The sequence below is a fragment of the Lolium perenne genome, chromosome 5 (genome assembly GCF_019359855.2).
Source record: "Lolium perenne isolate Kyuss_39 chromosome 5, Kyuss_2.0, whole genome shotgun sequence".
Taxonomy (NCBI): Eukaryota; Viridiplantae; Streptophyta; class Magnoliopsida; order Poales; family Poaceae; genus Lolium; species Lolium perenne.
This window is the reverse complement of record NC_067248.2, coordinates 147,654,227-147,670,175: the sequence shown is the minus strand read 5'-3', so window position 1 is coordinate 147,670,175 and position 15,949 is coordinate 147,654,227. Positions and strand designations below refer to the sequence as shown.

The window sequence follows — 15,949 nt, the reverse complement described above, 5'->3', positions numbered from 1 at the left end:
GACGGGGACGGGCTCGGGGCGCCGAACACCGAATGGGGGCGCGCCGGACAAAAATGGGCTTTGGGGGACGCGGCTGAAACGTATTTTATGTCCGGCGCGCCCCAAATCCCTTTGGGGGACGCGAGTGGAGATGCTCTAAGACATCTATTTATGGACAGAGGTACTGTAGTATAATTTTTAAACATAGTAAGGTAAGGTCTGTGGTTTAATTCAAAATCATGGCAGAGGTGTCTTCCGTTGGAAGCTGTCTACAATATCGGCGTAAAATACTCTCGTTTTCTGTTTCCAAACTCCACTCCCCCACCTTGCCCGTGTCGCACCGCCGCCGACCGGCTTCCGATGATGGCCGGCAACGACGACCTCGCCGCCCTCCGCGAGCAGACCGCCCTCGCCTCCGCCGCCGCCGCCTCCGTCTCCGACCTCGACTTCGCGTACCAGCTCCAGCTCGCCGAGGCCATCCAAGCATCCCTCCTCCTCGATGCCGGCTCCAGCAACCCCTCCTCCTCCAAAGGCAAAGCCCCCATGGCCTCCTCCGCATCCTCCTCCTCGTCTCAGCCCGGCCCCGCCCCTGCGCCGCCGCAGCCCTCGGACGCCTCGATCGCCCTGGCGGTCCACGCCGCCGACCTCGCGCGGGCCGAGGAGGACCACCGCCTCGCCTCCGCCTGTCGCGTCTACCACGCCCGGGCCGCGGCCTCCGCCTGCGTCGCAGCCCACGACGCCGCCTTCGCGCGGGAGCTCGCCCGGGTCCCGGAGGACCGGTGGGCCCACGACGGCGACAACATCGAGCGGCCCCTCGACCTCGGCGCGGCCAAGCCCCTCTTCCGCGTCCTCTTCAAGGGCATGACCAGCAAGGAGGTGGTGAAGCCGCGCGACCGGGACCCCGGCCTCGCGGTGCTCGCCGTGGCGCTCTGCGACTCGCGGGGGGAGGTGGTGCTCAGGATACAGAAGCCCGTGGAAGGGTTCGCCGGCGGTGGACGCATGATGCTCGAGCTCATGGCGCTCACGGAGGGCCTCCAGGCGGCGGTCGGGTTGGGGATCCAAAGCCTCACTATCGTCACCGATTATAGGGCGCTGCACAACCATGTATGCCCTCTGAATCTTTGCATTTATCATCTCTTTTACTACAGCTACTAACCCACCTCTAAATCTTTACATGTGTCGTCTGTTTCACTATTCCTTAGTAGTTACTTGAAGGGCTCAGATTTGTGTTTGCTGGTTAACGCAGGATGTTCTTGTCACATTGAAAAATCGATCTCATTGTAGTATATATTTTGCTGACGTTGTTTAGGATAATGGACAGTTTTCAGTGGCTGTTTAACTGTATTGTTTTACTAATGGATTGAGGTTTCGGAGGTTACATACAATGTTCAGAAGAATAGTCTGGAGGAACCACAATCCATAATCTAATGATTCTATCATCTCATAACTGGATAATCCCATCTTTAGCTAATTTTTAAGAACTGGGGTCGTAATCCATTTCCATTATATCATAGCAGACCGATATGTAGTGTTCTTATTGCATGGCTATTAGGCTATACAGTTTGACCTCTACACCGAAAGAAGATCCCTTTCTTTAGCTAAATGTAAACCTAAATTTGTAGCGCTGTTTGGATTGGATGTTCCATATTATTTGTTTTACAGATTTGGGTTTCATTATATGCTGCATTTTCTTATTATACGTTGAGAAAAGCACAAGAGGAGTTTCTCTATTAATTATAATGGTATCAGTTTCAACTTAAAAATATTAGTACCCTTGTGTTCATGCTTGATACAAAAAAAACGTCCTTGAACTCGTTAAGTTAAAGGTTCCGTCCAGACGAATGTAGTTGCTCTCACAGGACTGTACTGAGTTTTCAGATGTCATATTTAGACACGAATCCGATTATATGTTTGACTGCTTAGTAGATGTCAGTGTGCTGTGGCAGTATTCAGTTCTAAAAAACATTGCAGTTCAGGGTCAGGACTAAAATAGGATGTGCTTGCAGCGGGCACGTGATTGAATTCTTTATCAGTGGTCTTATTATGATGTCCTACACAGGCTTGACAAAATATGCATGATACCCTCTTATGCTTACTTCCTAATCTTTGGGATTGCAGATGCTTGGAATTTGGCGCCCGCAACAGAAGAAGCTCGTAGACATGATAGATCAAGTTGAGTCAATACAGAAGAAATTCAAGCAATGTGAAATCTCACTTGTGGAACGAGGCACAATTGATTATGTGATGCAATTAGCAAGAGATTCGCTAATCTCTCAGATTGCAAAAGCTGTTGCTGTCACTGCTAGCAAGGAGAAAAGAGAGACCTGCGCCATCTGCTTGGAAGACACTGATGTTTCTAAGATTCACGCAGTTGAAGGTTGCGCACATCGCTTTTGCTTCTGCTGCATGAAGGAGCATGTGAAAGTTAAGCTACTCGATGGAACACTCCCAGCTTGTCCACAAGAAGGTTGCACTACAAAGCTGACCTTGGAGGGTTCAAAGATATTCCTATCGCCTAGACTATTAGATATCATGGTGCAGCACATCAGGGAAGGACAGATCCATCCTACCCAAAAGATTTATTGCCCGTACCCCAAGTGCTCATTCTTAATGTCCTTAAGTGAAATGAAACAGCCAATGCAAGAATCTTCCTCAAGGCACACCGTTGCTGATGCTGCTACATTGAGAAAGTGTGGCAAGTGCTATCGCTCATTCTGCATCAACTGCAAGGTCCCGTGGCATGATAGGATGACTTGCTACGACTACAAGATAAGGTACCCCCAAGCTCGTCCAGAGGATGCGAAGTTACAGAACCTTGCACGGCAGCAGCTGTGGCGCCAGTGCATCAAATGCAAGCACATGATTGAACTCGCAGAGGGCTGCTACCATATGACTTGCGTGTAAGTAACTAAGTATCTATTTCTGGCTGTGCCATTTTCATATCTATCTTTACCGATGTTAAGGATTTACCTAATGCTCAAAGCCTCCAATTCTTTTCCTGTTTAACCTTTTGATGCATCTTATTCTTGCTTAATTCTTTCAGGTGCGGCTATGAATTCTGCTACACTTGTGGGAAAGAATGGAAGGACAAGAAAGCGACCTGCACCTGCGCACTGTGGGATGAACATAATATTATCCGTGATGACATGGATGAGGAGGAGGACGACGACGATGACTACGATTCTGAGGATGATGATGATGAGTACTATGCTGGACAAGGCCATTACTACGGCCGGGCTAATGTTCATCATCATGGTGCAGGAGCCCAAAATTTCTATGGCAACAACAATCCCGCTCGTCATCAAGGTGGTGGAGGGGCCCAAATTTATCGCAACAACAATCCTGGTCATCATCAGGGTGGTGGAGGAGCCCAAATTTACGGCAACAACAATCCCGGTCGTCATCAGGGTGGTGGTGGAGGGGCTCGGGTTTTCTACAACTACAACAACTAGTCCTTGGTCCGTAAGCACGACATACTATTTGGTTTTCGTATGTAACTGCCATATGAAATTAGGGAAGGCGAAGTACGATGGATGAATGTGTTTTTAGTTTATATTCTATGTTCTTGATATGATATTAGCAGTGATTGATATTTGCATTATGATGTGCTCTAGGGTAAGCTTACACCACATCTGCTTCTCATGGTAGACTTTGCTCCAGTTTTCTTTTTTTAGGAACCTGGCAGTAGCGCTGCCTTTTCTATTAGAAAATGGAGAAATAATCCACGCGTCCCCGCCCCTCTGACAGTTTATGTCCTTGGAAGCAAGACTAAAAGCGACGAGGTTGAATACTCTCCTTCCATGGAGCCGCCAATCATCCACCGAAGTGAACGAGTGCACGCTCATAGGCCTTCCATGGAGCCTGACTGGACAGTGAGGCAATCCTTTTGATTGGGAGCACCTCTGGCGGCAAGGATACTCTTGTGAAGAGAATAGATAGGAGAAATGCTTGCATTTAGGCTCAGCGCATGCTTTCTGTCTCTGATAAATTTCTGTGTTTTTACCTTGTGACTTCATCCCATTTCTCAAACAAGAAACACATCATAATCTCAGCCGATTAATCATGAAAGGGAGAAAGAAAGAAGAAATAATCCTACAAAAGCTCATATCAGAAGAAAAGGCTATGTAAGTAATATAACAAGTGAAAGTAAGCTCCGCAGGAAGAAAGAGTGGCATGCCAACTCTTGTAGTTCCAGTCATCTATTATACATACAGGGGTGTAAAGGGAGCAAAAGGCCTATATATAGATAGAAAAAGATATCCTCAAATGGGAAAGGACCCAAGAACCTAACATTTGGTAAGAAGGATTGTGAAAAAAAATGTCCTGTTTCTTTTGCAACAAGGGCACAAAAACTTCTGTTGCATGGTTCTAGTTCTCTGTTTACACCATAGACGTAACCAGCCAAGCCGGGTGGATGGACCAGTCATCCTCTTGCACCCACCATGGTTTTCTTCTCATGTAGGGAGTCAGTGGGCTCGCTCTCGGCTTCGATCATCGCCTTCTTGGCGAGCTCATACCCTGCAAAGTTCATTGCTCCGAGAGGAGCAATCCAGAAGAAGCGCGGGATCGCGCCCTTGAAGAGCCCGAGAGGGCCCTCGTTCCGTAGGATGGAGAGGACTATCAACTGCATGGAGACTGGCGTGCCTGGAGGGGCAGTCATCATCCGGGTCTTCATCACGTCGAAGGGGGTGGTGACAACTGCTGCAAGACCTCCAGACAGTGCTCCAACTGCTATGGTTTCCCATGGTTCCAAGTCTCTGCTCAAGACATGCTGTGCCGCCTGCAAAACCAAGGGCATGATCATTAGTCAGATACATTTACTTTTGGAAAACTAATAAGAGATTGCAAATGAAACAAGATATGTCTAAATTACAGAGCAGTAAGCAAAAAAAACTTTAAAGCTGATGTAAATAACATTTCAACTTTGGACAACTAACAGTGAATTGACTAAGAAAGTTACTGGTTCTAGCCCTTAAACTATGGCCTAGTTGGAATCAACCTTACTACTGACATCTTTGAAAAACATAAAAGACACAAAATAGTCTAGGCCAGCCATTTATTCATTGATGCATGGAACATATTTCCATCGAGTTGCCATTTCAGAACCACTTTCAGATGTACTCTCTCCGTCCCATGAAAGTTGTCTTAGATTTGTCAAAATTTGGATGTATCCAGACATTATCTAGTGGGTGCATACATCCAAATTTTGACAATCCATGACAAGTTAGGACGCAGGGAGTATGAAAGTTCTCCAATCTACAGTACAGAGCCGATAATAAGCTCCATATATATTGAACTGAAGGAAGCTCAAGGTAGGCCCATAAGTTCACATAAAACAGATCGCCAAATGCCAATTTCAAGGCATGGTGGAAAAACATATAGAATAGCTAGAATTAGGGATACCTTTTTAGCTTCACCATAAAGGCACATTCCAGCGACATAGAAAGGAACCTCACGACAAAGAGTGGCTCCAGTGCCACGGAAGAAGCCCCTTATGCCATCTTTTTGCATGGTACCAACAATGGCCTCCCCTACATTGTCAAAGATTCCAGCCTGTAAACGTTGCTTAAGAACCTCACAAGGAATACGGACGACGGTTCCCAGGATTGTGCTGCAGAAGGAAGCCAATGATTGCACCTGCAAAAGGAGCAGCTCATGAGGCAAAGCGATATTAGAGTACACTTTATTTTGGCCAAATATCCTTGTTCTGATGTACGGCATGCAGAAAAACTTCCTATTAACTATCAGAATGCTGACAAGGAAAAAAAATGGTTGTGTACTTAATGGCTTTAGGCAGATCAAGTTTCTGATTAGGTTGGGAGGTAAGAGTTCATGCTATGGTTACAAACTTTCAAAATTTCTGTTGTGAAGCTAACAAGGCAGGTGCAGACCCAATGCCAGTGAGATACAGAGTGGATTATACAAAATTTCAACACCATATAGCTAAGGTAAGTTTGGTGTTGGTAGAAATTTATAAAGCGTACCTGAATCTCAGGAAGTGTTGGAGCCACTCTTACTAATATGAGCTTACTTGCTTCAAAGATTCCTGTCCTCAAACCATGGCTGCAAATGGCATGATGTGAATATGCAGCCTCCTGACAAATGCTTGTAAAACCGTGAAAAAGAACAAACCTTGAAAACTGTCCTAGAATTGCAGGGATAGAACCTCGATACAGTCCTTGAATCCCAATTTGTGGAAGCTTTGAAATGAGCTCTGGAAATGAGAGCGTAGATGCTTGAACACGTGTCTGAGAATACGAGAAGACATGAACTTGTATGAGAAATCTCCATGGGACTGCAAAATCTCCCAACAAGATTATTAAACTTGAACTGGCCTAGACTAAAACAGAGGATAACCAACCTCGAAGCACAATATGCCTTGTCAAGTAAACTACACAATGAAAGATTGAGACCGATCTACCTATGCTATCTGTGTCAGCTTTTATTTATTTGCATATGTTCAAGTGTCATAAGAGTTCAACTTTAAGGCTGTACTGTAATGTTCTGACAATGGTCCTGCAAGACACAGATGCTCCACTTTATATGTAATAAAGTGGAACATAATATTATCTATTTCGTTTCAGCCACTCAGGTCATTAAGATATCCTTTTCTAGTAGAGGTGAATGTCAAATTGTCAACGGTATTGATAAAACAAATGCTTGGAGATCAAATTTGTTAGAACTGAAAAGTAAACTGAAGCATGCTATACCTTCATTGTATCAATAGGATGCAACATAGAGGTAGAAAGTGCACTAGCAAGGCCTCCAGCCAAAGCTGACTTCAACACATTTCCGGTGGATATTTCTACAGGTGGGGGAATAGCAACCAAAGTTGCAGCTTCAAACCAAATGTTCCTGAATGCATTTGTAAGTTGAAGAGACAAGTCAATGGCAATCTTAGTATGGACACTGCTAGAAAAGAGTATCGCCATGTCTAGTTGGCCGTTCACTAAAATTAACTCAGGTGTAATATTTAATAGAACAAGATGATACACCAGACATACCGAGGATCATCTTCAAGGCGCTCTGAAGGAAGTAGGAGCATGAAGCTGCGAAAATGGCTGTATGAGATTGATCCCTCCGAATCTGCATTTAGATAGCGCAACATGGCAGACGCATGATCTTCATTGGCTGGAAGGCCTGCACCTTTTAACGATTCAAGGATTTGATTTTTCTGAAGTGTCCCGGACTTGCTCAAACATAATGTGGTGTATGCCCGTAGTATTGTTGCCTCCTTCTGCTCCATCAAGGATAGAAATTGTTTCCACCCAATCGATTTTGAAAAGAAGTTACTTCTGGTACGCCGTAACAGATCCCGAGCATACCTCCTCGGCAATCGCCTCTTTCTCATTGCAACTTCAAGATCTTCCAGGGTGACTTGGCCATCACCATCTCTGTCCAATTCCTCAAAAAATCGCTTTCCTGCAGCAACACACGTACGCAATAAAGCTTAGGTGTAACATGACAAGAGGTAATGCTATTCATTTTGAATAGAATAAGAAAGCAAGCTTTTCACTAGTAAGATTTCAGCAATATAATTTTTTACAAGATGTTAGCAATATTTATTTCGGAATAACCACATCAAGCAAATCTCTGAACTCTGGAGTTCTAGATGTATTGACTGTAGATAATCTGATACCCTCACAACCATTAGATTACTATTAGAGAAGTGTCTCGTGGATTACAGTAGTCCAATTAGATTTGTTAAACCTGAGAATAGGATGGCAGTACTACCAGGTTCTCCAGTGTTTAATGGGGCTGATTGCTGATGCACAAGTAGAGATCACAAGCCTAATATACATGTTCAGGGTAAGCAGACTAGAAGAATATCACATCAGATGAACATAGTTACACGATTATCACATATCCTAAATCTGCATATTGGAAGGTCATCTATTTGATCAAGGCAACTATTTAGGTAAGATTGATCTACATATTAGGAATCAAAATACTTGCACATTTCAACATTTATCCTATAGTTGTTTCATTTGGGAGTCGTCTGTTTGCGGCCATAATAGATGATGCTACTTTACAAATGGTAAGTTTCAAACTACTGCAAAATCATCAGCCTATATGACAAAAAAGTAAAGTATCATATGATGAGCACCTCCCATTGGAAAACACCAAAACGGTGCGCTACTACTATACCTTCAAATTCAGTGTACCGGAAGAAGTCCTGCACGGAGAAAAGCTTCTTCTTGTCTGGATGGCTATCCCCAGAAGTCGACAATCTGCCAACCAACTGCGGAACTAACTCAATCAGCTCAGTGAGCGAAACCGTGGACAGGGTTGACCGCAGCCGCTCCACATTCGACAACGGGATGTTGAGCAACCGACCAGCAAACTTTTGTGGTGGCTGTGGTGCAGAATAACCAGCACTGTCAACCCCTTCCCTCTCCCCAGTTACACTTGCAGGCCCTTCCTGGGGCGGCGATGAGGCCGGCGAGTCATCGACAAAGCTTGCCGGTGGCGCCCCGACCCTGGCAAACCCCAGGTTGGAAATGAACCCATCGAAATCAGCCTTCTTACCGACGATAACCTTCCTGACAACCTGAAACTGATCCATCTGCAGCGCGGCGCTGCCGAATTCCTCGCCCTTTTGCTTGCAGGCGCCCTCCAGCACCTGCAGGTTATGCGCCAAGGCGTCGAACGCAATGCAGAGCAGCAGCTCCAGCTGCTGCTGGTGGTGGTGCTTTTTTCCCGTGTCCACGAGCGGGAACTGCTTGCTCCGGCCCCGCTTGGGCTTGTCGTCGTTGCCGAAGCATCTCGAGAATGACCTGAGGGGCTTGTGGAGGAAGTTGGTGAGGACGACGTGGAGGTGGAGGAGGCAGTCAGGCTGCTGCTGCTGCTGCCTCTGCTTGGTGGGGTCGGATCCGGGGATGTGGATGGGGAGGTGGAGGTTCGCGAGGGCGCCGCGGGCGGCGGCGAGGAAGGAGTCGAGGGGGTGCTGGTCGGACGCCATCGCGACGAGGCAAGCGGCTGCGGCGGGGACGCTAGGTGGCGCGGTGGATCCCGGCGAGCGGCCGCATATCGGTTAACCGGCGGCGGGCCTCTCTCTCACGAATGGTGGTGGTCCATACCTTCCGGCGAGAGGCGGCGGCGGCGGAGGATGAGCCTGTGCCGTTTGTTTCGATGAGGCGAGAGAGGAGGGAGAGGTGGCCGGGAGGAGGAGGGGAGACGGGAGGTGGAGAAGCGGCGAGCCGCGAGCAAGAACCCAAAACGACAGAGAAAAAAGAAATCATTTTTAATTTTTAATGGAACAAAAAATCCAATCTTTCCTTGGGAATGAAATGCGATGGCCCTGTTTTTTCCGCCCAGATTCACTCGTCTGACGCTGCTGCTCGTGTGGCCACTGGCTCCCTCTGAATCCTCGTGCAAAATCGCCGAACATTCACTGCACATCTCATGTTTTTTTGACGTGCTGCAGTAACTACTGCGCGCCGCATACTATCACTGTTCTAGCAGTGATCTTGTTAGACTACTCATAGTGGGAGTAACTTCACTAAGAATGTAAGTCATTCAACTCAAGAATTCTTTATGTGGCAGTGAGTTAATGAGGAGAGAGGAGAATGGAGTAACATAGCTAGTTAGTGTAACATCACACTTCCCAAGATACAATAAGTCTATAAGCTAATTAATGAAGACATATGTGATACTACTTTGATGTTACTAACCGCTATGAAGGTAGTAACATAGAGTAGTAACATGTGCATGTTACTACTCTATGTTACTTCCCACTATGACTAGTCTTATAGATCTCGTGAAGTTTTGTCGGAAGAGTTCAATTTACGGGAGAGAATTTGGCAGCAGCAGATATCTCATTTCGCATGCAAGGAATGGAAAGGGGTGACCACCAATCCAACTGATCCTTCTGTTACGCTGGGCCCGCCAATGGTGTATCAGCAAAATGGATAAGACTGATGATAAGAAAAAGGAGAGGAATAACAACAACAGCCTCTGACGTGTCACATCTGAGATCTGCCACCCCAACCAAGCAACCAAGGTGTCCCAAACTATCCCAGAAAAAACCTCATTTTTATCAGTTGCAAAATGAAAGCCATTTATTCATGTCAAACAAGCCAAAAAAAAGTTCCAGCACAAAATTTCACTCACTGCTCTAACATATATTGCAATTCTCCTCACCACTGTACTATGAGTCTATGACAGACATCAACAGAAACTCCCTGTCTACACAAGAACAAGAACAAGAAAAACAAAACAACGCTGTTTGCTGCTTCCATTGCTAGTATTACCCTTATTATTCTGATAATATTCACTACTCCTACATATAACACCAGCCAGACTGAAGCACAACCCACAATGCAATCCCATTCATTTCCTTCTCATAGTTACAAGCTAAAATGAATTGCCACCACAGACAGGACGGATCGCAGAGCCTCACACGAGCTCGAAACGCATCAGGAGCCGCACCGACTTGTACTTGTTCCCCTTGCGGTCATGGAGGGGCACGGCGCGGATCCCCTGCTTCAGCTCCATCACCGGCAAGCACGTCTGCCCGCCAAAGTCGTGCTTCTCCGACATGTCGTACTCATGGACCTCCACACGCAGCAGGGCCAGCTCAGGGACCGTCAGCGGGAACGAGAACTCCTCGTCCCACACCGGCACCCACTGGTCCTCAACCGTCCGGGTCTTCTTCATCGCGCAGTCCGCAGGCACTCCTGCTATCCCTACCTGTTTAATTGCCATTGAACATTCAACGTTACCGTCAGCTTTGCACAATGGAAGCTTGTTCATCAGCCACTACATGGATGATTTTGGTGTACCAGAGATTCAAACCAGACTATACTTACCCTAGCGTAGAAATCAGGTGGAGAAAAGGCGTCGAAATGAGTTTTACTGAAGTCCATGCGCCACCCGTCTCCCATATATACTTTGACCTGCTTAAGCATGTGTCTTTGGTTAGGCTGCAGCCTGCGGTACCGTCTTTCAGTTTCAAAATATATAGTACGAACCTTCAGAGTTTTCTTCACCGGCATTATTGCTTTAGGGTCAAATACTTCACCTTTTTGGTCTGCCTTTAGCAAGAAGTCTGGCTTCTTAACATATCCGCAGCCCCCATTGGCTCTAAAAAATCCTTGCATTAATCTTAGTGATTTGTCATGCCCCTGAAAATGAAGTCCAATCAAAATTAGCAAAGTCTAATGATTATGTGTTGTCAACTATTGTAAGTTAAAGACAACCAGATATGCAACTCAGATTCATGATCTCTCAGAACATGTAACTTCCACCTAGAAATCTAGGCTGATGATTTATATAATATACTTCGGGTGTGACATACCACTTTCAGGGTAGATCTGGGTGGTGGTGTATATCAGTTTCCAACTTATAAATTGTTCTGCTGCCTAGCTATGCGAATAAAATGGGAAACTTGTTTCCGACTGAGTAGGTGACGTTTGGTAGAGACGTTGTATAACTGTATTAGGACAGTTTGTCGAAACTCCATATAAATCCTCTCAAGTCATTGTCGATCCTGATTATTATTTTTTGACTGGGCACCAAATGTTATCTCCAAAATACTAAGTTTAATACATGTGATGCTCAAACTTGATCTATGTGAGGATTAAAACAAGCAAAAACAGGGAAACCATGATTCATGAATCATGGCAGTTAAGAATCGTAAACCAACCTGCATGTTGAATGCAACCATCTGAGCACCATGACTCCAGGCATTTATTGGATCATAGTTAGAAGAATTAATCCTTGTACCCTTGGGATAAATCCTCAGTATATTTTTCTCAGTGAACCTAAATCAGAGTAATGCAGTCAGATAAACATTTATCACAAGTTTAAGGAGCAATGCAAACTTTTAGTTGCAAGCTAAATTAGATCTTTAACTGTCCAAGGTCCAGCATCAGCTTCCCTTTTGGTAAGAATATTGACTGACAAAAAGCAGACAATAAATTGATGAAAGTAATGTTCACACCCAGAAAATTTGTATCGGAATGCCACAAATAGGAACATAAACAATTTTCAAATATTCAACCAGGGTATCTGACATCAAATTCACTTGAGATTAGTATGGTGTGACCAATTGAAACTGTGAGAATTTAACAATTGCTATTTTCCATAAGTAGCCGCAGTGTTTTAGGAACATTTAATTCATGACATCATGTAAGGGTAGGAGCATGACTGGTCTAGCATTACATTTTTGTTGCCAACAGTTTATTCTCGCATTAAAAACTATAAAGCATAACTTCAACATAATGGAATAAATGGATGTGCCTACGGTCATAAACCCAAGCGCAAAAACTTCCATTGTTTCATGTGCACTGAATATCCAACATAATCAACTACTGGTGTATTTAAATTACCTAATGATATCAGCACCATGAGAAATTGTTGCTTTAGACAACTGCGTCTCGCTTAAAGAAAGGCGTCTGCATTTGTTGGGGTCGACCTTAAGCGCATCCCTCAAATGGCCTTTTGGTTTGCCAGCGTGGATGGTTATGAGTTTCCTATACTCACATGCAGTATCCGGCTGAAATTTGGGATCCTCTTCCTCCGAAATGTCGTCATCTTCTTCATCCAGCTCATCCTGTTCATGACAATAAAAATATATAATTTCTTTACTTGATGACCTTTTTACTTTTGCTAATGAGTGCATGCTTCCAAATGGAACAAGTATTGCAGACCTTGCCATCAGAATCGTCAGCATTTGAATCTGCTCTTTTCAAGCTTACTTCCTCAGCCAGTTTAGCTGCCTTCTCACTTTCATTCTGATTACCCTGAGCTTTAAGAAATTCTTTGAATTCTTCTGGTGGCTTAGTTGAGATGATAATCCTTTTCATTAGAGCTTCTGGAGAAGGAAACTCATTTAGTGTGTCTGAACTAGGGACGTAAAGGAGGTCCCCAAATGTTTCCCTGATCATCTAAAATAATTTGAAGTCAGAATTGAGGATCTACACATAACACGTACAGAGGAAGATATAGAGCTAAATTTTACCTCAGCTACTTTGGCTTGGAGATCTGCTGTGAGGTGATCTTCAAGAGTAATTACAAGAGGATACGTCGAAGCGGTGAAGGCGTGTTCTTTAATGGACTTTAAACATCTCATGATATCTACAGGTGCAGTCAATGTCCTTTCAAATGGCACAAAAAGTAAGAGTTAGGAAACACAAAATTAGGATGGTTGCAGATTTGAGAAACAGATTATGACTTGGCCAACAGAAAAAACAAAAATTGAATTGAGAAGCTAATAAAGAAAAAGGTAAGGTCAGGTCAGGTGAAATTTGATTTGACAAATCCTGTATAGAGACATGTTTAGGGAGAAAGTTACTTCCCCGTCATTATTTTACAAGTAAAAATTTCTATTATCCCATAACTCTACCTAATTGACTCTACAAGTTCCAAACCCTGAAGCATGTACAATGTTCAATACTAAGCACATCATCATCTTTTTTTTCTACTGAGAGAAACTATCTACCCTGTAATCTTATAGTCTACATTATCCATAAAGCAATATTCTTTTTTCACTGGCATAGTTCCCTTTATCACGTAGCAATACTTTCAATTCTCAATATCCTGAAAGCATGAATGCATACACTATTTAACACTAAGGGCAGTCAATACACTCACAGGCTCTAGGTGAAAATGTATCAGTACTGTGCAGTACAGCAGAACCATATACTATGATGCCTCTGAAAAGGACCATGTAGTAGTTAACCTTTCTCGGTAGAGAAGTCACTAGTGTCAACTTATCTACCCAAGGGAAAGAGCTAAAGTCAGATTGGCATTTTAAAGAGGGGTATCAATGGTAAATGATATTTATTTTGTGACCAAAATTACATGCAACCATGCTGAATGTTGTGCTGGAATATGAATACAGAAAATATATTTCATAAAAGCAAAATTGTTTGTTGAGGAAGCAGAATTCGTACCCTCCATGCAGAATCTCAACACGGTTCTTTGCAGAGTTTGGCCACATGTCGAGTTCAATCACTCTCACGCCTCTGTCCAATGCTTCTATGATTGGAATGTCACTGGAGTCACTATTGAGCTGGTTCCCAGTTAAGTAGGAATTATGCCCGGTGAAGACATAATAATGAGAAATTGGGGCTGACATGTCCTGGTGAACCTGAGAAGATAAATTGGAATAAGAATGTGACATAATGTGAGATAGAGCAACCAAAAAATAGAAGCCGGCAGAAATAGGAAACAACAGGTGCACATTTTGTGCAGCAGCCTAGATTATTACATATAAGTGGAACACTGCCCTACTTTTGTGAGCCTTCAGGTCTAACTTTTAGATAAAAAAAATTACATAAAACTTCAGGTCTAACTGGCAGATGAGGATCAGTAAGGCAAAAGGATCATATGAAATGCAAAATGATTTTTCACAAGAAGTAACAGATGGCTGCGATGACTGTCCTGAAAGAGCAACCTGCTAGTTGGTATGTTGCTGGGGAGGAAACAAAATCAAAGCTTTCTCTGGTGAGAAGAGGTAGAGGTACGTAGTTTTGTAGCACCTAAAAATAGCCCCCCTTTTCATGTGTTTTGTGGTGGATTGTAATGTGAAAGCGATGGTCAACCCACTGCGGGATGTTAAGTCAACATCGCCCGGTTTTCATCCATTTCCCATCGCAAAAGAGGGACGAGCTGAATCAAGCCCGTTGACCGCTAGCATTGCACGGCGAGACAGAGCCGATGAAGGTCATCGAAGCCGAGCGGAATCGGCAGCAGTTCAATCCAACTAGATCGGGGAGCAATCAATTTGACATCAAGTAGGCCGTAGCAATGGATGAAGCAAAGGGAGTAGCGAACCTTGTTGTCGATGGGCGGGTTGAGGTCCGGGGAGAAGAGGAAGCCGAAGAAGTCGTCGAGCGAGGGCACGGCGTGGGCGGGGGACCTGCCGACGAAGCGGGCGATCCCGCCGGCGGCGCCGCCGCCGGAGAGCACGGCGAGGATGCGGTCGGCGTCGGAGGGGCGCTCCCGCTGCACGTCGTCGAGGAAGCGGCGGAGGCCGTCGTCGCCTTGGGCCGCGGCGGCGTGGGCGGCGCGGACGTCGGGCGGCGGGTGCGCGTCCGGGGACCGGAACTTGCGGGTGAAGCACATGCAGTACCTGTAGGCGTAGCTGCCCATTTTCTTGGTCGAGGTCGAGGAAGAAAGCTCCGAATCTTCTCCTCCTCCCGGGACTAGGTGGGATTCGGGGAGCTGAGGAGAATGAGATGCCTCTGCTCTGCTCTCGGCAACTGTATTAGTGGCGCGTGGGAACTGCCGCCATTCCTCGCTCGTCTTCTCCGCGTGAGCTCCGCTTCCGCGTCTGCGTTTGTTCGCGTGGGGGAGAGGAGAAGACAAAGGCTTTGTTTTTACGACGAGGGGAGAGGAGAGGAGGCGACTGAGTGAGTCTTGATGGTGAGTCACGGCCGAGATGGAAGAAGTGGGGAAGAAGATGGCAAGATGCCATGCGACGCGACGGAGTTTCAAAAGTTAGTGGGGGTGATGTTTTTTTGCGTACAGCCCTCCTTTTCCAAATATTTATCCTCTGCCTATTTATCTACCCTTTCTACTCCATCCCTTCCATCAAGATCTCGTAGATTTAGTCTAAATTTGGATGTATGCACATACCAGATAGTATCTACATACATCTAAACAAATCTATGACAATCTTGATGAGACGGACGAAGTACTTATTTTTCATAAATATATATAGTCAACCACTTATTCTTCCAGATATTGCGAGGTACTAGTTGATATTTCTTCGTGAGAAGCACTGGAAAAACTGTAGACGTAACACCATCGCAAACCTGAGCTATGGAGTTTCAAAATTGACAAGGCACCATTGGTGATAGCTATGGTGAGAATGTCGCCTTTCATCGGAAGGATTATCTGCTCTAATAAGATATTGGTGGTGTTAAATTTGGAGTTTGAACCGTGGTGCGGGTGTAAGCACCCCCCCCCCCCCCCTTATCCATTGGTTATCCTATAATTAGCCCATACAGAACACAGTGTC

The 15,949-nt window shown here is 45.1% G+C and overlaps 3 protein-coding genes across 3 annotated transcripts; 1 reads left to right on the top strand and 2 right to left on the bottom strand.

Annotated features, from left to right (window-relative positions):
- Positions 1–243: 243 nt before the first annotated feature.
- On the top strand, positions 244–3,580 carry LOC127300193 (E3 ubiquitin-protein ligase RSL1). The gene is made up of 3 exons (XM_051330279.1): positions 244–1,083; positions 2,098–2,879; positions 3,023–3,580. The coding sequence occupies exons 1-3, from the start codon at positions 340–342 to the stop codon at positions 3,429–3,431; spliced, it is 1,935 nt and encodes a 644-aa protein (XP_051186239.1). The 5' UTR covers positions 244–339; the 3' UTR covers positions 3,432–3,580.
- Positions 3,581–4,086: 506 nt separating this feature from the next.
- LOC127300192 (uncharacterized) lies at positions 4,087–9,196 on the bottom strand. Its single transcript, XM_051330278.2, has 7 exons — positions 8,128–9,196; positions 6,984–7,401; positions 6,690–6,834; positions 6,112–6,227; positions 5,964–6,042; positions 5,383–5,616; positions 4,087–4,759 (listed from the first exon to the last, which is right to left on the bottom strand). Exons 1-7 carry the CDS (start codon positions 8,939–8,941, stop codon positions 4,403–4,405), a joined length of 2,163 nt encoding a protein of 720 aa, XP_051186238.1. The 5' UTR covers positions 8,942–9,196; the 3' UTR covers positions 4,087–4,402.
- An 886-nt stretch (positions 9,197–10,082) lies between these two features.
- LOC127300194 (phosphoinositide phospholipase C 2) lies at positions 10,083–15,384 on the bottom strand. Its single transcript, XM_051330280.2, has 9 exons — positions 14,761–15,384; positions 13,878–14,074; positions 12,944–13,079; positions 12,633–12,869; positions 12,312–12,535; positions 11,627–11,744; positions 10,953–11,105; positions 10,791–10,877; positions 10,083–10,671 (listed from the first exon to the last, which is right to left on the bottom strand). Exons 1-9 carry the CDS (start codon positions 15,076–15,078, stop codon positions 10,378–10,380), a joined length of 1,764 nt encoding a protein of 587 aa, XP_051186240.1. The 5' UTR covers positions 15,079–15,384; the 3' UTR covers positions 10,083–10,377.
- Between the last annotated feature and the right edge of the window lie 565 nt (positions 15,385–15,949).